Source organism: Thermobia domestica, chromosome 17 (assembly GCF_964235325.1).
Source record: "Thermobia domestica chromosome 17, izTheDome1.hap1.1, whole genome shotgun sequence".
Classification (NCBI taxonomy): Eukaryota; Metazoa; Arthropoda; class Insecta; order Zygentoma; family Lepismatidae; genus Thermobia; species Thermobia domestica.
Window position 1 is genome coordinate 161822036 of NC_137470.1, and position 24268 is coordinate 161846303.

General features: G+C 39.2%; 1 protein-coding gene across 1 annotated transcript; it reads right to left on the reverse strand.

Annotated features, from left to right (window-relative positions):
- LOC145674226 (uncharacterized) lies at positions 1–1539 on the reverse strand. The gene has a single exon (XM_081744061.1). It carries the CDS (start codon positions 1537–1539, stop codon positions 1–3), a length of 1539 nt encoding a protein of 512 aa, XP_081600187.1.
- Positions 1540–24268: the final 22729 nt, after the last annotated feature.

Genomic DNA, 24268 nt, shown 5'->3' on the forward strand with positions numbered 1-24268 from the left:
TTAGGCGGTATGTAGCCGTAGGCGAGTATATAAAATATGATGTGCGTGTGTCCAGGAGGAGGAATATGGCCATTTACGGGTAGTAGGAGATGGTTCAATCTGCCAGTAATATTTTCCTGGTCCTCCTCGTGTCTGGCGTTGAAAATTATACCACTCTCGGTGTCTTTGCTCTTCTAGTTGTGGTAGAAAGTTACTGGCCGGGAGTTTGAGGTTCAGAGGCTGTAGTAAAGCCCCGCGTTTACTGAGTTCATCGGCTGTTTCATTGCCAGGAATGTTACAGTGAGAATAAGAGTATAAAAAGGTTACCTGATATCCCCGTTCTTGTAATTGATGTACTTGTTGAAAGATGTTATGGAAGATCCAATTGTCCTGCAGCTGGCGACCACTGGTTTGGAGGCATCGTAGAACACTCTGACTATCACTACATATGCAGGCATTAATTAAGCGTAGACGAAGCACATGGAGGAGTGCAGTTCGAAGCGCCATTGCTTCTCCGAGGAAGATAGACGTATAGCCAGGTAATGCTTGGGTTATGCGCATATTAATGTGAGGAATGTAGACTCCAATACCTACATATGGTTGTCCTGCTCGGTACTGCTTAGAGGCGTCTGTATATATGAAGACAGACTCTGGGTGGTGCTGAGTAATGTAGTCCTCCCATAAAGGCGCTATCAGGAATGTAGGAACGGTGCGTTGTCCATGAGGCGTACAAAAGGGATATTCCACCTGGCAGGTAGTTAAACAGAGCTGGTAGGGAGATTGATAATAAAGAAGTTTAGGTCCTCGATGAATGTAGTTACACCATTGTTGAAGTTTGACGTAGGCAAAGTAGGTCCAAGGAAGTTGGTGGCGGTAAGGTAAGCGTTTCTGGCGATTACAGGAGTATAATAATTCCGTTTTCGGAATGATCGGCGAGGTTATCATAGCCATACGCTTCAAGAGGAATAGCTTAGCTATATGGAAGGCATAGATTTGATATGGAATTATACCTGCTTCTTCGAGAAGGGCCATGGTCGGGGCGGTACGAGGTTGTCGGAATATAGTACGGAGTCCCCTGGCTTGCAGCTGGAGGCACGTAGCTCTGAGTCTTCGGGGTATGGGCAATAGGGCAGGACTACCGTAAAGAATTTTTCCCTCCAGGCATTGATGATAGATGCATAGTTGGGCCCGTATATCCATGCCCCACTGTTTAGTACTCAATCCTGTCAGTAAATTGAGGACGGGTTGCACTTTGGTAACCAGCGAAGCGAGCTGTAGATTCCAATGGAGTCGATGATCCAGGGTCATTCCAAGGTATGTGATGTGAGTCTCCGGAGTAAGCGTTACCTCTGGAAGATGCAAAGGTTCATAGACGTTGCGACGTTTGCGAGTGAACACAATATACTTGCTCTTCGTCCAGTTAATTGTAAGGCCATGGTCTGTACACCAGGTGTTGAGGGTAAGAAGAGCGTGTTGAAGGGTACGAGTTCCGTGTGTCACAGTCGGAGTACGGACATATAATAAAAAATAATCAGCATACTGATTAATACGTAGTTGCATTCGTAATTCTCTGTGCAGGGTGACGGTGAAGAGGTTGAATAGTAAGGGACAAAGAGCCGAGCCCTGTGGAAGTCCTTGCGATACTGTCCTGGGTTGAGTAGAACGGTGCCCAATCTTCACCGACACCTGGCGGTGAATGAGCCAGTTGTGAAGAAACCGAAGATACCCAGCTGGAACGTGGAGAGCAGAAAGTTCGTGAATGAGTACATCCAATAGGACACTATCGTATGCACGCGCTAAATCGATATGTACTGCCAAGAGATATTCTCGTCGTTGGAAAGTAGACCAGATATCCGTGACAAGGCTGGTGAGAGCATCATGTGTACTACGTGCTTGACGGAAGCCATCAAGGGTCGGAGGAAAAATGTCGTACTATTCAGCCCACCACAGTAAGCGCTGAAGCAGGATTTTCTCGAATAGTTTAGAATACAGGGAAGTAAAGTGATGGGTCGATAACTAGCTGGGTCCCCAGAGGGAATATGAGGTTTCGGAACGGGTATGACCAAGTGTTTCCAAGTAAGCGGAACGTGGGAGGTGCGAAGAACGTTGTTATATAGTTGTAAAAGTCGATCCAATCCTGTGGCAGGAAGAGCTTGAAGGTGTTGATAGGTAATGTTATCATGTCCAGGAGCAGTCGATGGCGCAGTAGAAAGGACCCGATGTAGTTCTGGAGATGTGATGGGACGTAAGATGGAGTGGTCCTCAACAGGTGGAAATAGGCGTGACTGATGGATGGCACGATCTGGGAGGGGAGTAACCGGCGTAACCATTGCATGAAAGGCGTCCAGCCAGTCCGGCGTTAGAGTCGAATGGAAGAGAGGTGTCGAGTTCCCATGCATTTTAGTCTTGATATAGTACCATAACTGTCGAGGAGTAGTAGATAATGTGAGGCGTTGACAAAACTGCACCCAATGGTTCTTTTTCTTGGTTTGTTGGAGCCGACGAAAGAGGGCGTGTGCTTCCTTGTATTGGATATAAGAGTCTCTGGTTCGATGACGAAGGTACTCTTGTTGGCAGCGTCGCCGATAATTGCATTGGCGTTGACATTCGACATCCCACCAGGGTGGATCACGATGAGGCGTACGGCGTGTACGAGCCGGAGACGACGAAGACGTCGGGATCGCAGACGCAGCTCGCGCTGCGGAGGTAATTGCAACCTGCAAACTCCTAGCGGTCTGTGGAAAAGGAGCTGGATTCTCGTTCCGTAGGTGTTCTTGGATCTTTTGAGCGTACGTAGTTGTCTGAAATTGACGAGGTACATGAGGCAGGACATTCGGTAGCAGATGTTCTATATCGAGCGGTTGGTAAAGATCTTGTGCCAGGTGAAGAGACAAGAGAATAGGAAAGTGATCACTGCTGTAGGTATAGCCGTGGACTTGCCATGTATGAACCAGGTACAGATGCGGGCTGAGGAGTGTGACATCAGAAGCGCTGGGCCGTTCATGTAGTGAGGGCAAACGAGTATAGGTACCGTCATTTGCTATTAAATAAGAACTAAGGTTTAAGGCAGTGACCAGCTCCGTACCCGCGTCGTTAGTGATCTCATCCCACAGAAGGCTTCTGGTGTTAGGATCGCCACCAATGATAGTGTTCCTTGGGAATTTATCGAACAGTTGGATCCAGTATGACGCTGGAAGAGGGTGGTCAGGCGGTGCATACATATTCAGGAAATTGATTGCACCAATGCGAACTCCCTGGATTTGGTTGAACAAAGAAGGTAGTCGGGGAAACCCCGTAAGTGACGTATATGGCAATCCTCTGCGGATCCCCAAGGCTATACCGCCATAACAATCCTGACGATTTTCCTGTATAATGTTGTAACCAGGTAACGTAAGGTGGAATTTCTGGAAGGACCAAACTTCTTGAAGCATAATGACTGTGGGTTGATACATAGAACAGAGACGCAATTTTTCCTCGTGCTTGCCGAATGTTCCATTGTAATATTTTAATCAGTTGTTGTCTGGCCATCCTAGAATATGAGATATGGTGGTCAACGCTGGTTGTAGATCGGCATCAGTAAGAAGATTCGTAGTAACTAGTTGTTGAAAGAGGACATTGCGAATGGCTTTATAATGGTTCGTAGTAATAAGTGTAGTAGGTGTAGAATCCAAACGAGGAGAGCGCTCCGTGCGTGCAAGTTCTTTACGTGGTACTTGTTGCTCTTGAGATGCTGCGCTTTGTCGCGGAGGAGACAAGGCTGCGGAGAAGGAAAGACCCTTGCGTCTTTTGGAAGACGGTACATCTGGAAGGATGCCCATGGAAGCTGCGCGTCCTGCAGCTATTGTAGAAGAGTTTGCTGAAGAAGAAGATCGTCTGGGAGAAGTCGGTGGTTGTCTAGGAGCAGCAGATGAGTGAAAAGTTGAAGAGCGAGGTGATGCACTAGGAGCAACATCCGAGGTAGAAGCCCCTTGTGCCATTTGGGCATAAGAGGCGTGGCGGGTGAGCATACGGCGAGCTTCATTGTAGGATATTTTTGATTTGACCATGAGTTCCTGGAGGCGTTGTTGGTGCTTCCGTTCTGGGCAAGTTGGGTCATCAGCAGTGTGTGCAGCACCACAATGAAGACACACTACCGCGTTGGTGCACTTGTCAGAGGCGTGAGATTGGCCACATTGGCGACATCTATGGGCTGATTTACATGACCTGGCTAAGTGCCCGTATCGAAGGCAATTACGACACAGCTTAGTCATAGGAACATATGGGGTGACCTTGAATCGATAGTAGTATAGAGTACATTCCAAAGGTAAAATTTGGCTGTCAAACGTCAGCACGACCGTAGTGGTGGGAGTTCTGGTAGAAGATTGAGCCGAGGGGAGGGTAGTTGTTGGACAAGACGCCGGTGTGAAGACGGCTGTAGCAGAAGAAGCAGGTGCAGGTTGTTGAGATCCCACTTGACGTGCGTCTGGCATGAGTAATCTTTGCTCCACCACACTGGATGTCCGCCATAAGATCCGTCATAGTGATGTCCGTGGGGACACCCTTAATCACACCCATGGAGGTAACGGCATAACGGGGAACATACGCTTTCCATCCTTGTTGTGTCAGTAACTCATGGTGCAATAAAGCATTGGCATTTGTGACGGTGTCACAAGTAGCTTTAATTAAATTTCGCCCAATGGTGTCGAAATGCTGTATTCCAGCCACATTTGCCTTAAATAATGCCCGTCCCAGAGCTATGGGATGAGTTTTGCCCACAGGCTTGGCGGGATCTTGGGATGTAATGTGTATAACGTAAGGAGCCATATGATGTGGTTTGTAGGTGAGTTCGACTGGCGGGGGGTTAGTTGAATCGGTAATAACTGTAACTTCCATAGCGGGGCTAGGAGGTTGGTGCAGGTCTGCTAAAGGTGTAATCGGTATTGTCGTCGGAAGTGAAGTAGTGGAATCAAGAGTTACATCATTCCCGCCCGAAGCGGCGGCCATTGTTTACAGTTGCCTCTAACCGAGGCGTATATATCACTACGGTACAAGGCACACACACTAGAACACAACACTTCACACGTAAATTTGTCCAGAAATCACTTTATCACACGCACACCAGTTGCACACCGTGGTTCGTGTCGAACAGGAAATTCAATCGGAAAGTGACCATTAGGACGACCTAGACGCAAATGGGAGGACAATATTAAGATGGATCTCGCAGAAATAGAAATACAAAGAAACTGGATCCAGTTGGCTAAGGATAGAAGTCAATGGAGAGCTTTTGCGAACGTGGCATTGAACCTCCTGGTTCCGTAGGCCGTAAAGTTAGGTTTTAGTTATTAAAAATAATTCGACAAGTATCCTAGCATTTTCAAAAATGAGGGAGGGAGAAATTTCTATTTTTTCCCAGCATTCGACGTTCTCTCTCACTGGGAAATGGTTGAACAATTTGAAATGATTTTTGACCGTAGTTACCACTGGGATTGAGCCAAATTTTATCGTCTCACTTTCATTAAAATACATATCCTGAAGGGAGTGAAAGAGATGGTTTAAAATTTCTCACCAGACCCTCATGTTCGGAAGATGAAACTTTGTTTATTTGAATAAGTGGCCATATGGTGCAACGTTTTAGAAAATTCCACTTCTAAGGCGGGAGCGCACTTTCTATGCTATTCTAACAATAACATGGACGTTGTCTGTTTCATCATGACGGGAAAACGGGTGAACCATTTTGAGATGAATTTTTGAGCATAATTAGATCCTGGTTTTTATTTTGTCACTTCGACCAAAATTCATATCCTAAGGGGAAAGGCGTTCAAATGTGTATCTTACGAGCCTCTCAAGGTAGGTAAATAAAATTTTTATTTGAAAATAAGTAGAGATTTGTCCCAGTTTTTTTCTAAATTCTGCCTCTAAAAGAGGAACATTACTGTAATATTTTAATTTTCTATTTTGTATTCATAAAATGACGAAAGTGACAACATGGTCGAACTGTTTAAAATAATTTTTAAACAAATCTTGGATTGATCTGGTTATTCATAATTAGTTCTACACTTGCATTGAAATGCATATTCTACGGGGAGGGATGGGGAGGACTTCTCGTGAACAAAAGACCACACCGTTTGAAAGGATTTTTTGAAGATAGTTAACAACTGGGTGTCTGTTTCTAATTTCGATACAAATATGCACGATAAGGAGATGGAAAAAGAGTTAAAAAGGGTTAAAATGCACCTTTCATATATTTAGTACAAAGCTTTTCTTCCCATGCTAAGAATGGCAATATCACTTAGTTGTTCGTACTGTAAATAGGAAGAAAAATTTATATATATATAGGGTGTTTCAAAACAACACCAACAACGTTTGGGAATTGATTCCTGACACCAAGATAAGACAAAAAGTACAGACCAACCTGGTTGCACAAATGCTTCCTTTCGGAGTTATAGACTGCCGAAAACATGAAAAAAAATATGAACTTTAAAGATCTATAACTCCAAAACTATGAGACCTACCATAGTCGGATCAAGATTTCACTTAGGAACTATTATGTGCCCTATCCAAAAATGCGTGTTTCAGAATCCTGCGGTGCTTCCACAACAATTTTTATAGAGGGAGTTTGGCTACGGGCATATGATTTAAAGTACTCAGAAACTACCTCTACCAAAATTGTTGTGGAAGTACCGAAGGATTCTGAAACATGGATATTTGAATATGTCACATACTACTTCGTTCAGTTAAGTTTTGACCCGACTACGGTAGGTCCCATAGTTTTGGAGCTATAGACCTTTAAAGTTCATTTTTTCATGTTTTCGGCACCCTATAATTCCTAAATGAAGCATTTGTGCACCCAGATTGGTCTATACTTTTTTATCTTATCTTAATGTCAGGAATCACCTCCCAAACATAGTCGGCGTTTTTTTGAAACACACTGTATATAGGACCGGATCGAGGATTTTCTGACGGGGGTGCACCAATAAGTACCAAAATAACGAATCTCATTGAAACTCTTCAAAGTGACATTTAACAATATTCTTTACCCCTGACAACGGTGATGCATAGGGCAAAGGTATTTTAACCCTGGAAGGACACCATAGCATTATCACAACACAAAGAACACCATGGGGTCATATACGATCAATTACAAAATGTATACGTTTAGAAAACACTAGTCGAGTAAGAGTTGGTACTATGTGCTAATTTATTTAACGAGATTAGACCAAAACATGTGTACACGTCTCCTATACATATGGAATTTCTCATAGTCTCACAGCTTTAATAAATACAATTGATTGATTAAGAATTGAACTCAAATATTGGGTTAATGGTTTAATACTAAATTCTCGGTAATCTTTTAAGTGGTGACCTACCGCCCTATATCTATAACTATAACCTAACCTAACCTAGCAGGTATCTTTGCAACTGGTTAGTTTAGGTTAGGTTATTATTATAGACATAGCCTGGTAGGTCACCAGTTAGATGAATACAGAATTTTCTGTTCATTAGTGACATTATTTGAATAGTCATACAAATGTTAATATTATTTTCCAATAACAGTCAAAATTATTCACATTGAAAATTCTGATTTGTTCACAGCATTATTGAAAAGTCGTTTCACACCTTTTACAGTCGTCATAAATTCCAATGCGCTGTTGAGCACATATACTGCATAAGCAATACAGTCATCTTATTTCACTCAATATTGCAGATGTTTCTTCCACTGTGAGTCTTTTACTTATTGACACCATGATATGTTGCACTTTAGCCGCAAAGAGTTCGAAAGAATAAAAAAATAAAAATTTCCAGCAAGGCTATTTTCGTACTACAAATAACACCCTCGGGTCGTATGCGACCCAGCTGCACTTAAAAAAAAAACAAAAAACTGCGGAACCAACAATCAAATGTTTCTACTTTGACCACTACTGAAGCGCTGAAAGACAAATCGTGAACTATGTAGATTATTTAGCCCAGGCGCAGATGCGTAAGTCAACACACATGGGGTCGCCAACGACCCGAGGGTGTCTTTCCAGGGCGTATCTAGAGGATCGCAAGTAGTATGCAGGAAAAAGAATTTTCTCTCTTCTTGACTTCTGTTTTCATCCTTACTTGACAAATGTTATATTGCTTTGCTTGGTAAATCATTTTCCTTCAACTTCAGAAAATCGACTTAAACTATTGCTTTTGCAATACTCCGCTTTCTTTAAGCCCCAAACGGAAAGCTGATGGCAGAATGTTTCGGCAATTTTTACTATTTCCATTGTTTGTTTCTCATTTTAAGTAGTGTACATTTACAACTTAAATCTGGCCCTGTAACAAAAGCCAATTCTTGACGAGAAACAGTTTACTATTAAATGATTTTACATATTACGGTATTATTTTTGTTATGCTGGCTGTAGCTAACTTGAAACCAAATATTCCTATACATAGAGGAAGTGCGGGTATAGTGGACCCGAACAGGTAAAGTGGACCCCCCCTTTTTTTCGGAATAAATAAGGACAGCGAATTGGTAATACTATCAGAAGGTGTCACTTTCGTCCCCAGTCATCTACGTAAATTTTCATTAAGGAGGCCATTGAAGTCGAGTCAAGAGATGTTATTATATGTGTGAAGAAGATTCTAATATTTTTCAAAGGTATGTTTGTTTACGGTTTTCTTCTTATAATCTGTACATGTAGGATTACATAAACAATGTTGTATCACGAATCAAATATCACTGTATGTTACATTTGCTTGGTGTGACCTTAAAATGAATATCATGTAATTTATTCAAGAAACATGTAACATCCCTGTTGGCGGCTAAAGTGGGCCCCAATATGGCGGCTAAACTGGAGTAACGTGCACTTTGCTCGATCTTTTCAGTAGAGTGTTTTATTGTTTGTGGTACTATTTATTACACGAATAACGTAAAATTTATGAAATTATCAGTGATGCCTATGGATTCTGATGCGATACGTCAACCTTCCATGTCACCGAACTCCGGATTTCGAGATCCTCTTTCCCAAGTCTTGCTACCACGACCACCATGTCTTCCATCTGCAATACGTGGTGGACGTGTCAGAGCTACGAGGTCTGCGTGTGTTATTACGTCCAGCCCTTTCAGACAAGTTTTAGCAGTATAAACTAAATGTTTAAAATCATCTCGACGTTTAAATTTCGGACACGGTTCAGACGCGACGAAAGAAGCACTCATTCTACTCTTGCGAATGATGATCAACTTGAGAGTAATGATGCCTTTTGCGTTCTTTAAGGTATAATATTTAGTAAAGATTGTGGTGGTGAAAAGTGGATACAGTGTGTAGAGTGTTTTGAGTGGTGGCATGAAACATGCACTCTATTAGATGTTGAGCGTTTTATGTTTGTGATTTGTGTAAAGAGTAGATAACATATTGCTCAGCTCGGGATAGCTAAGTAGTGCTCAAATAATTTTTAATTGTTAATTGTTCTGACATGAAAGTAATTAAAGAGCGCATAGTACATTTTTATTTTAATTATTGTTCGTCTACTTTTATTAGTTATGTTTTTGTGATCCGGGAGTCTACTTTACAAGACCATTTTGCAAACGGGCAAATCTCACCATTTTTTAATTTAACAAGGAATAACTGAAAACCTAATGCAACGTAAGTGAAATTGTTGTGTTCAAATATAGTACAAATAAACAAAGAATTGTTTTCTGCTAATAGTATTCAATACATGTGTATATTGACAAATTTCTGTTTAAAAATAAAAAATGGGGGTCCAAAGTACCCACACTTCCTCTACATATTCACAAACCTGCAGATATGCAGCTTTACTTTGAATAATTTTACAATTTCAAAAGAAAGGATACTGATATTCATTAAGAGAAAATTTCGATGAGTGGGATTTTAAAAGATGGATTAAATTTATATATAACTTTTATAAAGGATATATACTCGGAATATGTAAAACGATAATTATGCCTGTTGTTTTATGGCTGCGAAATATTGTCGGTTGCTTTGAGGGAAGAACGTAGACTGAAAGTATTTGATAATTAATTCCTAAGGCAACTATTCGGACCCAAAAGGAATGGGATTAGGGTATGGCGAAAACTTCATAATTTATACGGGTTACCTAACATTGTTAGGGTCATTAAGTCTAGGAGTGTCAGGTAGCCAGAATTGAAGAAAAGAGAAATGTTTTCAAAATACTCTTAAGATGGATCTCGCAGAAATAGGAATAGAAAGTAGAAACTGGATTCAGTTGGCTAAGGACAGAAGACAGTGGAGAGTTTTTGTGAATTGCGGCATTGAACCTCCGGGTTCCATAAGCCATAGAGTGAATTATAAGGTAACTGCAGGTATATATTCCAGTGCAGCTAAATACACCAAGTGTTCATTGGTGGGACGTTTCCAACGAGACCCGCTAAAATGCGCCTCCAACATGTGCCACGGTCTTGTACAGGTCCGATTTGATGAATACTTTGAGAAACAGCGCTGAGACCGCCATGCTGTGCAGTGTTGTGTGCTTCGGGAAGGTTCCGTGAAAGGACGTTATTATTTCCATAGAGATAAGAATCCGTTATTAGTACCGTGATTACTCAGAACATTGCCCATTGTTTACAGCAATGTACGAGTTATTTCGTGTCCATCTAGGAACACTTTGTTTTGTAAGTGTAATTTCAGTATTCGTGATTCCATGGCTACTAAATCAATACCAAGCATGGTGCAGCGAAATACGCCAGGGCTTGTGCAGGACAGACTGCAGAAGACAAAGATGTTTTCATTTGTACCATATGTTCCATGTAATGTCAGTTTAGTTTTCTAAGTGACAGTACAGTGACACTGTTTGTTTATCTTCTTATGGAATAAAACTTTTCAGTTTGGGGTTTCATTTCAACTTTGGAGATTATCGTTTTTACAATTTATCTTTTTATCTTCATCTTGCACTTTGGTTATTCTATTCTTTGCTTCAGCCATGTTGTGTGGTAATATTTGAGTTCGTATAATACAGATTTTGTAAGCAGCTGCAAGATTTATTACAGATTTCTAGTAGTATCCTAGACTTGGCGTAACTATCTGCACGTGTTGGTAAATACGCCATTTCGTAATACTGTTTTCTTTTACCTTGGGTACAAAATAGAAGTGAGTAGCTTCATTGCCACAATGTTTTCTAGACGCGGAAAAGGTACTCTGCAACGCACGTCTTGTTCTTTTTGTTTCATGAAAATTAAGGACATAAAAAATCCAACATCCTTAACATGGCGTATTTACCTGCACCTACCTTATATTTGGTATGCAACGCTATGTAAAATATTTGCAGTTTGCAAGATGGTACCATATTTCAATTTATGGTGTTTTACTTTCGAGAGGCGAAAGGAGTGAAGAAAGTATGGTGATTGTTAAAAAAAATCGAATTCGAGATTCCAACAGATTTACACATTTCATGGCTTATGATACCGAAAAAAAGTGATTGTTTTGACATTTGTCCGTGTGTTTGCCCCGACGTACATTCGTCCAGAGGTCATATCTTTTAACGTATCTGAACCAACTTTTACACTTCAGGTTTTCATGTAATTCTCAAAGTTTTTTTTTCGAATTTTCGTCCTATCTCTAAAACTAAGAGTAGTTTGCTGAAAACAAACCCTACCCCATGCCGTAGGCATCGGAGGACCAACGATGGGAAACTAGAGATATCTCGTAAAAAAATTGGCGGCCCCGCATCGACGATCCGGGGTGGCACCAATTCCGTTTTGAAAATTATACGACCAGCGGCCCACCATTGTCAAAAACGCGAGGAAACGCCAATGAACAACAAAATTACTCCCCCAAAATATGTTAAATATCCTTAATTCGTTACATTAAGAGAGTCTAAAAAGCACTTTAAACAAAGTAAAAAACACGTGCCCCAGGGTAGATGCGAACCACCAACCTTTGGATTACTAGGCGCGTGCTCTTCGGACTCGGCCACGGAGGCAATGGAGAAAATGTCAATTGTAGAGGCATAAATCGTTGAGCAATTTCTAATTCAGCTACTCAGAGTGCTCCACGTTAACCGTTTGAGATTAGATAAAATCCGTTCGCCGTGTAATTTTATAACAAAATGTACACGCATCTATTTACTTTATTTCATGATTCTCCCACATTAACTTCCAAAGGATCGGCTGCAGTAGTTATCTAAATTTATACAATTATACGGTCTCACCTCAAGATTTTTTACTTCATGATGTAGAGGCAGGGGTTATTCTTGACCCCGTAGCTCACTTTATAGGAACAATTCGTCAGGAAAATAATATATAACAATAACCGCATGCACATGACTGGCGATAGTTCGTGTTGGTCCCTTCGCAATTCTCCGCGACGAATCGAAGAAGGGAGGACCAAAATGAAGTCCTTGCTGCTACGCGGTGGTAAGTTCAATACTCTAAATATCTCTTTCGATTCGACGAAACCCTGCCGCCACCTGCACACTAGAGGCAGTTCTTCGACGCGTCGCTACAGCGACGATCGACATTTACCGGCAAGTGGACCACTAGGTGTTGGCGACGTTTACGGCATGGGGTATGTTTTTCCACAAAATAAAGAAAATATTAAAAATAAAGAAATACTGTATAAACAAAATTTTTCTCAAAAATTGCTCTAACGATTTTATATTTCATCAATAACCTCATACTGTGGTATGTCATTTCTCTGGGAAAATCTAGAAGTAGTAGTTTATTTATTTATTTTTCTTTTGCGGTGGAGGTTTTTTTTGGACGATTTTCTCGGAAATGACTGAGGCGATTTTGTTCATATTTCATAAATAAATACTTGAGTTATAACCTGGCAGTATGATACAAATAATTTATTCTGAAAAAATATACAAGAAGTAATTTATTCTTGGGAATATTTTATTTCGGATGATTCTCTTAAGCTACTCAGACGATTTTGTTGCCCTTCATAAATATATATTTCATTAATAACCTGACAATATAATGTAACTCAGTTATTCTGAGAAAATTTATGAGGGGTACTTTCCTCAGGCGATTTTGTTCATATTCTATAAATGAATAGTTCATTAATCATCTGACAATACGGCATAACTCACACTGAGAAAAATCCGTTCTCCGTACAGCGGTATATTGTATACACGACTACAAAAGTGCATTACCACCTGCAATTCTCCCTTTCCTGCAATAGCAGGCAACCCAAAAAGCTCGGCGGTTGGGTTGGTTGCGAATTCAAAAGGCGTTGGACCAAACCTCAATTTTGTCACAAATATATCAGTGTGGCAAACTGCAAATAAGACAATAAAATAAATTGTTAAGAATGACAATTTTATTATCGTGACGGAGTTGGATGACATCAAAATAATCTTACTTAAGCAGTTCAAACAAGATGAATGGCAAGAAACAGATATAAGAGGAAAGCATTTCTCTCCTCCCCCCAAAAAAGAACGTCATAAAAAAGAAAAAATACATAATGTGAAGGTTTAATATAAAAGCCTAACAGCACAAAAACAAACATCTACACGAAACGAAAAAAAGAAACACAGAATAAGGGACACTACTGGAGTACCAGACTTGCGGCCCTTCTGTGCAAGATAAAGAGATGGGACCCTAGTTGTAAACCCCATCGTTATAATAATAATAATAGTAATAATAATAATAATAATAATAATAATAATTATTATTATTATTATTATTATTAAAAAGTCGTTCACTTTTCAAAATCTCTGACTGCCTAAGAGCATGTGTGCACGTTTTGTCAATGAGCGGTCCCAAAGGCCAAAAGGGATGAAAATCTCCGAGAGAGAAACAAAAAGCTTTCTTATGATAAATTCTAGTTCAAAGTTCGAAGCACTTGCTTTGGGAAGTGATTTTCTTTTGTTTCTTTTTTTTGGGGGGGGGGTGGAACAGAAAAGTTCTGGCGCCTAAGAAATTGCACCATATAATATTGCAAATTTCCAAATGTGAATTTATTTACATTGCAGTTTGTGGGAATAAAGAAATTATTAGAAGACGTTTTTGTAAAAAGTAAATTTTATTTCTTCATCCATCGCAAGTCTTAGGGGGCCCTATACCTCGCACCCCGAATATCGATATCGAAGATTCAGAATTGTATATTCATGTCCATATATTTGCGATATCGAGTGTTGATATATAATAATATAAATATCGACGATAGCGATATATCGACATATCACACAGGCCCAGGTCCGAGAAGTGATGCCTGAAATATATTGGAATCAACAATCAAATTCTAAATATGTTCTCCATTTCCGTATCCAATGTTGAGGGGAAAGGGTGTGAACCCGAATAGAAATTTTAAGCCAAAAATGTTAAAATAAAAGTAGGTTTTCCGTTTCTCCTTTAATATAAAACTATTAACAGAAAACTATTACGGTAATTTACCTTTTACTTCTGTTTCTGAATGTCATCATAAATCAGCGACAGTACACATACTTTACCTAGCATAGCATACACTTTATAATTTTTCACAACCAAGCAAGTTGGAAGATGAATTTCCCGTGATATTAAAGTGGAATGTTGTACAAAATAGTCATAATTCATTGGCTATATTTCTATCAGTACTTTGACACGGACCGAGAGCTACAAGACTAACATAACTACAAAGTAGAGATTTCATTCCTTTCTCTCAGACAAAAAGACTTCTGCATTTTGCTGAGATTTTCATTTTTAAATTTAAGCCCCCTATCCTGGGCTAATTCTGGCTACCGGGGTTTCGAGGTAATCGGCAAAGTTTGTCGACTCTCAAACCACGGCAGTTTGTGAAAAGAGATTTCACAGTTCGTGTTGTTATTTCCTCGTTACAAAACTCCTCTAGTTGACTTTATTCATGGTGATTTTCTGAACTTAAAGATTTACAATCATTGGAAAATGAATAATTATTTTTAAACCAAAAAAGTCATTACAGTTCAGTAGAATGTAGTAGTAGATGGAAGTGAATGGAAATATTGTTTACGTCGTGTTTGTTGAGATGTGCAAACCGAATGTGAATAATAAGTGTTTATTCACCCACACACTTGTCCAGAGGCGGATCTACGATGGACTTCTAGGGGCGGGGTGGGTTGTAATACTGCTACATAGACTTTCAAGAGCTCCAAACTCTGGGATGGGTTTTATTTATATATAAAATAAGAAAGTTTCCTTTTCTGGGGGGCGATCGCCTCCCCTGGATCCGCCCCTGCTCTTGTGTAGCAGAGTTTGAATACATTTAGCTCGTATCTGCTGTTGGCGCTACTCATCCTTCTTTCTAGGGATGGGTAGATGCAAAATGGAGCAAGTTTTATTTGAAACTTGACTCAATACGAAAAAGATTCTCCAACTGAAGTACAATAACTTACACTTTTCCGCAATAACTTTGTTTTGGTTATGCATTTTTTGAGTGTTCATAAGAGAAAGAACTTACGAGTAACACTTACGAAGTGTAACACTTCGATTTTGATAAAATTTGTCAGGTGGATACTACACATAAAATAATCGAATGAGAGAATACGGGTTTCCTGTTTTCCTGGAAAAAACTGTTGGGTGGGGCACGGACCCCTCCAAACCTTTGATCACAAAATACCAAAAGTGCCAGTAGCAGTATGTCAGGTGTGTGTAAAGGACATAAAGAATTGCAACGAAACTTTGTGAATGAACAATACGCAAAAAATAAACCAATGCGTTTTTTATTTTTTTGGGGGAAAAAGGCCCCGTCCAAAATTTTGGAATTTGACCCCGAAAGACAAGAAGAAGTGGACCGAAGTGAATGAAATGTGCACAAATATTGTAGAAGTAAGATGAGGGAATACGTGTTTCGTATTTTCCTGAAAAGAAAAGAAACTGTTGAGTGGACCGAGGCGTTGAGTGGCGGAAGGAGTGGACCGAAGCGAATGAAACTGTGTGTAGATATTGGATATGTAAAATATGGCCTTTCGTGTTTCACAAGTGTCTCCATCCGATTTCTTTAAATTTGGCAAACCAACTACAAGCGTATTTTATAGTATTTCAGGAGGCACCTTTAACCCTTACAATGTTTTTCCGCATAAACAAAAACACGTGTCGATTTATTTTCAGTTTGCTGTTGATGTTCCAAATTTGAAGCAAAACGGATACGGACACTTGACAAACACGAAAGGTCTTTTTTTTTACCTAGGGTCTATATAATATCTACACACAATTTCATTTGCTTCGGTCCACTCCTTCATGCACTATTAGGGTATAATATTTACTTTTTTTCCGGATGGGGCCTAGGCCCCAACACTGTTTTTCCGCACCAATTAAAACACGTTTCATTTATTGTTTTGCAAATTGTACCTATACGAAGTTTCGTTGCAATTCTCCATACTCTTTAGGAACTTCTGACGTATGCTTATTTGCACTTTTGATATTTCGTAATCAACGGTTTAGAAGGTCCCTGCCTCACTCAACCACTTTTTTCCCAAGAAAATGCTAAACTCAATTATCTCATTTTACGTCTACAATATTTGTGCACAATGTCATTCAATTCGGTGCACTTCTTCTTGCTTTTCGGGCCTGAACTTTCAAAATTTTGAATGGGGGCTTGTGCCCCCTAAAACCATTTTTCCGCAGAAAATAAAAAACCTATTCGTTTATTTTTTGCGTATTGTTCATACACAAAGTTTCGTTGCAATTTTTCACGTCATTTACACGCATCTGACGTATTGTTACTAGCACTTTTACTATTTCGTGATGAAAGTTTTGGAGGGGTTCGTGCCCCACCTAACCGTTTTTTTCAGGAAAATACGAAACACTTATTCCCTCATTTTATGTTTGCAATATGTGTGTACAATTTCGTTGACTTCGGTTCACTTGTTTTTTGCCTTTCGGGCATCAACTTTCAAAAATTTGGGTGGGGGCTTTTGCCCCTTAAAACCATTTTTCCGCAGAAAATAAGAAAACACATATTCGTTTATTTCATGTGTAGTATCTACCTGCCAAATGTTATCAAAATCGGAGTGTTGCATTTCGGAAGTGTTACTTGTTAGTAACTAATATTTCTTTAAAATTTTATGAATAAATAGTGGGAATTAAGATGATACAAGCGGAAAATTTAGATCAATTGTAACTTTTGGCTCCTACAAACATTGAAAGAAATGACAGCATAGGTATTTGGAATCAAGGTAGACATGAAATTTGAAACTGAGATTTCCCTATATTTCTGTCATCGTTTTAATGCACACTGCTAAGTTCTTAAATGCTAATTAAGTCAGGATTTTACATCCAAATTAAGTTGCAACATAATAATTCTTTTTAGAAAACTCGAATTGGCAATGCGAATTTAAGATTAACCGATACTTTAGATAGCATGAAAAAAGGTGAAGAGTGTAACCTAAGGTGTGGCCAAGTGGGTTGCTAGGCGATTTAATAAATAGCATATCTTCTACTCGGCAGAGTGGACCTCAGCCGTTTCATTTTGTTTTAAAACAAAACATTTTTATCATGAGTTACATTTGCACACACTACATGAGTGACAATTTATATTATGATAGAATATACTATGAGCTTTAATAGAAAAAGTGCAGACACTCAATAATTATTACGTAGCAAGATTTCAGTAGATTCAGTGCTTGACCGTGCCGCGTGTGAAGTTATGAAATATGAATTGGTTTCAACAGGCGCGGATCCAAGGAGAAGATTATTGGGGCTATAGCCTCCCACACTTGACGCTCAGATATACACAGGATATAATGGATTTCAATCCTACTTTCTTTACAGTGGATAACGTTGGAAACTATGGTTTAGCCCATCCCTTGATCATATCCTGGTTCTGCAGCTGGGTTTCAATATTATGATCAAGGATGTTAATGTGTGGTCAGAACTCGCTGCTCTAAAAGCCTCAAGTTCACACGCGATAAAATAGTATTTCTGCATTACGCACCTTTTAAAACTATTTTTAATATGTGTATGCATCTTCAGACAAACCCCCCTCGAAAACTTTGCTTTATTGGATACTGTATTTCTGACGATGCTTCCATTATCAAATAGTGTATGTAGTTTTATTTAGCATATAATTGCATACGCCAGAACAGTTGAAAACTTTCTCATTGTTTTAACTTTTCTTGAGTTGATTTTGAGCTTAACGTCCCTTTCAGCAGCAAAGCTATATCAGATGAGGACCTACTAATTATCGTCGATTCCGAATTACATGAGCTCCCACCGGGAATCCCTGGGTCTTCCATGCTTTAACTTTATTTCAATTTGGACTCCAACGCTCTTAAGCGGATTTAAGAGGGTGCACTTGCTACCCATGAGTTTTTCAATGAATGTATTTTTAGTACGAGTAATTATATTAATTTTACTTTTGAAAAGGTGTAACCATTTGTTTTTTTTAATTTCCCTGAATTATACGTAGTCAATGTTGAACGCAGGTTTCATTGTTATACGAAGCAATAGTAACTTCCAAGGTCCCCTCTCTTCTACCTCTGAACACAGAAATATTTCTGTTAATAACTGCCAAATTACAATTTTTATCAATAAAGAGAAGCTGCTCTAATAACTCTGGTATCGATTTCCTGCTAAGCTGGGGTAAAAGTGAATCTGAAAAGGTAGGACAACGATAGGTAGCGGCATGACGCCAGGCCGTCCCCCATGCCTATCTTTGCCCGTTGGAATTTCTTAGGAACTGGGGGGACGCCGTACATATTTTTGGAGGTGGGGGACGGCGTCCCTTCGCGTTCCCACACATTTTTCCCGTGCTGCTAAGTATTAATTGCTTTGAGGACTAACGAAAAATATTATGCGATAATAATATTCATACCAATACTACTACTACTACTAGTAATAATAATAATAATAATAATAATAATAATAATAATAATAATAATAATAATAATAATAATAATAATAATAATAATAATAGGATCTGAATGATAAAGATATTTTTTCAACTTTCTATTACAATTCCTGTGGGCTTCCGTGAATCTGGAAATATTGTTTTTATAGGGAATAAAGAGGCTTCCAACAACAATTTGGCAAATATGATTTGTATAAAAAAACAAAGAAAGCCTTTTCCGTTGTTTTACAAAGAACTAAGCAACTGACCTTGTGTCTGTTTTTTTTAACACGATGTAACAAGGCACAGAAGCCACGCCTGCGGGCAGCTTGGTGTTTGCCTGAGGGCAGCTTCAGTACTAAAATTAAGACTTTCATTCTATCAATATATTGCGTAGCTATCAGTCAATCACACAGGTTCTTTGCAACAGGTTAATCAAACTACGTTGTTGTAGAGAGTGGCGGCGGAAGATGGAAACCTTTGCCCGGGCTGAATTTCACAAAAAAGGTTTTGTTCATCGGGTAGGAAGCAAAGTCCATCGTACGTTGTAATCCCTTCCCCTCTTCAATGCACACTGTGTGAAATTTAACTTGTATACTGTAGTGAGTTACAGAAAAGAGAATGCTATTATTTTTAAAAAATGACTATCAAATAAGGTTGACCATTATCACTATATATTCAAGATGAAAAATATTAATTTAACAGTCGTCGTACTTAGTTGTTTGCACTGAAATTCCCATAATGTGCTTTTTTCTTTACTAATATGAGTTCCGATCTTCTTTTTTGCTAAGCGGTTAGCGTACGCGCCTTTAGCGTGAAAGACTAGGATTCGATTCCCAGCGAAAGCTCATGTGGTTTGGATTTCACGATTAATCAGTAGGTCCCGTCTCATATAGCCTCGCTGCTGAAAGGACGTTAAACTCAAAACCACCTCAACTAATATGAGCTCCTTGGCAATGGTACTGGGTTATTTCATAACTTCTTCTTGAAGATCTTTGTAGGAATGAAGAATCATCAAGTAGTTAATCTATGTTGGGTCATTTAACTCCGAAGATGATTTCATTCTTCATAGAGTCGAAAATAATCTTTCTGGTGTCACTGAAGTCATAGGAACAGTAAGGTAAAGCATTGTTAGCTTATTAACTTCCGAAAACAAATAATGAGTTATCTCTTTTGGTTTAGATTTCAATAAGACAACCAGATCTTGAACACCTTCAATGACGTTTAAAGAATCATTTTTGCTTCGGTGAAGCGAGAAAAGCATCTTTAACTGTGCTTTTTAAATATCAAAATGTATGTCCTTTGAATACATTTAGATTAAATTTGGGGATATGTGAACAGATTTTCCATTAGTATTATTAATCAGCAACTGTTAAATATCCTACGGAACAGAGAAAATATAGTTCTCAAATTTTCTGATCGTGGTGTTTAAGACCAAGTCGTAGGCTTCAAAGCATTTTTCACGGTAATATTCTTTCGATGCTGAACATGATCAGTGTCGTATTTTGCCGTATCAAGCGTTTTAGGGATTCTTCTCTGCCGTAATGTAGGACTCAAAGTTAAATCTTGTGCATTCTTGAAAACTTTATCTTAAAAACAACAAAGTCGTTAAATTTGGACTGGAAGGAATGCTTCGTTACTTCTGCTCGTCTATTCATCACTTCAGCTTCATCACTGATATTACTTTCCTGTAATTGTTTGGATGAATGTTCTGCCAAGGAAAATGTAAAAATATATGCTATTACACACGTACTTGTTATTGTCTTAGCTCATTCTCTTTTTTCTCTTACTCGTTCGTTCGTGGGATATGCATCATGAGTGACGTTAGAAATAATGAAAAGATATTTCGCCAGCAAAGGAGATCTATAATTTTTAGTGTTCTCCATATTTTTTTCAAAGCAGGAGGTTCTCTAGTTAACCTAAACAAAGTGCAGGAGAGAAAAGCAGAAGTTTGTGGAGCAAGCAAGAGCTCTGTTCTACTATATTTGATTCTAGGGTGCCGAAAAATCAAGTTTTTTTTCTCGTACATTTAAGTATCTGTTCGTTGTCACTCACTCGATGGACACTGAGTTCAACATGGTTGCGTGAGAAGCAGAGAAGCAACAAAGCGAAAAAGAAACAATACTGTCAATGCTCCTGTTATTATGCTCTAACTTATTTGACAGAATGTTGTCTCTTCAGTGTTTGCGTGGTAGTTGGAAGCGGAAGAAAAAAAGGAAAAAGTCGTCCATGAAGATCATGGACGAAAAACAAAAGCAGCACACAGTCTTTGGAATTAGAACGTTATTTTTATTATTACATCTATCAATAATTAATTCCACGGAGAAACTGAGAGTGGTTATTCATTATTTGATTTCTATTATCATTTTTAACACGTCGTGAATGTTTCAATTAATATTTCCCTAAATATTGATCGGGCTATAGCGCAAGCAGCCCAGGCAGTTCCGCCGTCTCTGGTTGTAGACAATGGATGAGAATCCAAAGATCGCATTTTAGCCATCGCAAATGTCGGCTTCAACGTCGCACAATCAGTGATAAGTGTTGGATTTTCCATAAGGACTGCTCAACGATGGGTAAAGCGATATCGGGAAACTGGAGAATCTGCTAGACGTTCAGGTAGTGGGAGAAAACGTGTAGCAGAACAAGAGCAGAATAATCGACTCATTGCTGTTGCACAGCAGAGACCACATACGACCTTCCGCTCCTCAGACAGGTAGCGGTAGCGAATTTCATTGCTTCACGATCTACTGCTAGAAGACGGCTTAGGACAGCGGGACTTCATGCTTGTAATGCAGCAAGAAAGGAAGTCCTTTCATAGGGTCATATTCGACAGCATCTTGAATTTGCAGAGACGAAGAGGCATTGGAATTGAAACGATGTGATCTTCATAGATGAATGCGTGTTTGTCCCTGAAAGCGCATGACCAGTTGTCGCGTGTAGACCAAAAGGAACCAGGCATGACCCCACGTTATGTCTATTACAGACCGCATTATGGGCGTGTTTGTGTGTAATCCTGGGGTTTCTTGATATCAAAGCTGTTAAGAGTACTCCGTGAGGTAGAGGGACACCTAATGGGTGAACAGTATGTGCACATTCTTCGAAATGTCATGCTCCCATTCACCTTTCCATATGTCTCGGGTAGTTACGAATTGGTTGGCGCAGCAGAGCAATCTGGATGTTCTGGATTGGTTCCCACGTGGTGCCGACATGACCCGATCGAAAACGTTATGAAGGAACACTGGCCTAATCCGTCACCTACTGCGGAAACAGAATTGTGGAATGAAATTTCTGATGCCTGGGAGGAAGTTTCTGAAAGTGAGCGTTACCTTCAAACTCTCATTGAAGGGATGCCGAGAAGGATCCAGGCGATTATTAATGCCAATGGACACTGGACACCCTACTATTCGGATAATCAAAACAGCCCGTTTCAGGGCTAACAAATATATTCCAGAAGATTTTTAACTTGATCTGAATGCAGAAGTTTCAATTACTATATAGAAGAAACCATGCTGAATGAACTTAAAAGTTCATTACTGAATTCTGTATGTTTAAGTGTCTCACTGTCTGTCTGTTATTTGCGATTTTTTCAATTTTGGATCCTGCATTTGATAGAGCATCAAAAACTATCAAAGAAAGTGATTCAATTTTTTGCGTCACTCTTACCGTTCCCGAGATGTTGGCCAAAAAATGGCCGATTTCCAGATATTTAAGGAGACATATCTCGGGAACCGTAAGTCATAGAGAGTTCATATTGGTGTTAATCAATATCTAAATGGATGGTAAATATTTTGGTACCAAATAGTAACCGGTAGCCACTGTCTAACTGGCCACTGGTTTCGCCAATGGCCACCAATTAATATTGGTACCAAAATGTTTACCATCCTCTTAGGCATTGATTAACACCAATATCATATCTCCATGACTTACTGCTCCCGTGATATTGGCAAAAAATGGCCAATTTCTAGATATTTAAGGAGCCATAGCTCGGGAACCATAACTTGTAGAGAGATGATATTGATGTTGTTCAATACTTAAGAGGATATAAAATATTTTGGTACCAAATAGTAACCTGTGGCCACTGATTAACTGTCTACTGGCCAACTTGGCACCGTTCCTCTGATATTGGCCAAAAAGTTCGAATTTCTAGATATTTAAGCAGCCATATCTCGAGAAGTGTAAGTCATAGAGAGATGATATTTTGCTAATTTCTGCGAGAAAGAGAAGAAGGTGCGGATGAAAGATTTACTTTTTCATCTAGGAACAACGATAGTTATCTTTCCCACTGCATCTGTCCATTCTTTTTAAGTTCGTTCTGGCAAGTCTCTTGGAACATTCTCAACTGTTTTTTTTAAATATCAGTTATAGGGGAGATTAGAACTGCAAACATCTTGATTTGAGGCTCAGCGCCTTTCCCCTAATCCATGGCATCTCCGTCAAGATTTACTGGACAGAGGTATATTCTACTTACCTGTGTCTAGGAAGACCACATTGGAATAGCTTGAAAGTAACATTCTTGAACGAAAGGCTACATTCATGTAAAAGTAGACATTATGAAAAACTAAACCTTCGTTTTAGTTTAGCACTCTATCACTTTTCTTAGTTCTTTCTCAAATCAATAGTAAACATAAGAAACGATGCACACTGTTCTACTTTACTGTTATTATTCAATACAATATTTTACAATTCAGATAATGTTATAATGTTTTTGTCTTTTCTGTTCTCTCTTTATCTTCAACGTTTAGACCTATTCCGTACTTTAAAGTAAGTAATACGAAGTAACAGATTATAACAATCTCAGTCTGATATTGCGCGGTGAAATCAGTAATGCATGGTGTTCTAAATCCAAAAATAGTTGTTTCGAATCCTGGTATGGGATGCTTTTAAGAAAGCATTGCACATAGCTTCTTTGAATTTTGTGAGTAATTCTCTGTTAATTTTGGTGAAATCACATTGATTGATACTAATACTACTACTAATAATAATAATGCTTTTCATTACTATTATTTGCGTGAAACAACACAATCCTCTTTATTGTTTTTATTTCTCACTCAGAATTAGACTTCATATCAAACGCACATGGGGACATGGGTTACATTTGAATGGTAGGTGCAATTCTTTATAATTTGTCTGTTACATGAACACAATTGCAAAAAATTACATTGTAAATTTCTTACAGTGTAGGTTACATATGCTAACAAACTTTAAATATGGGCTAATTCTAAAAGATCTGTTTAATTACCCCATACCGTAAACATCGACATCTATTGGCCCATATGCCGGTAAATGTTGATCGTTGATACAGAGACGTGCCGAAGTATTGCCTCTAGTGTGCCACTGGCGGCAGAGTTCGTCGGGTCTAAACAGATATCTAGAGTCGGGGTGTTGAAGTTACCACCGCGTAACAGCGAGGACTTCATTTTGGTCCGCGCTCCTTTGTTTCGTAGCGTAGAATCGCAAAGGGATCAACACGAACTATCACCAGCCATGTGCAGACAGTTATTATTATATATTATTTTTCCTGGTGAATTGTTCCTAAAGTGATCACCGGGGTCAAGAGTAACCCCTGCCTCTACATCATG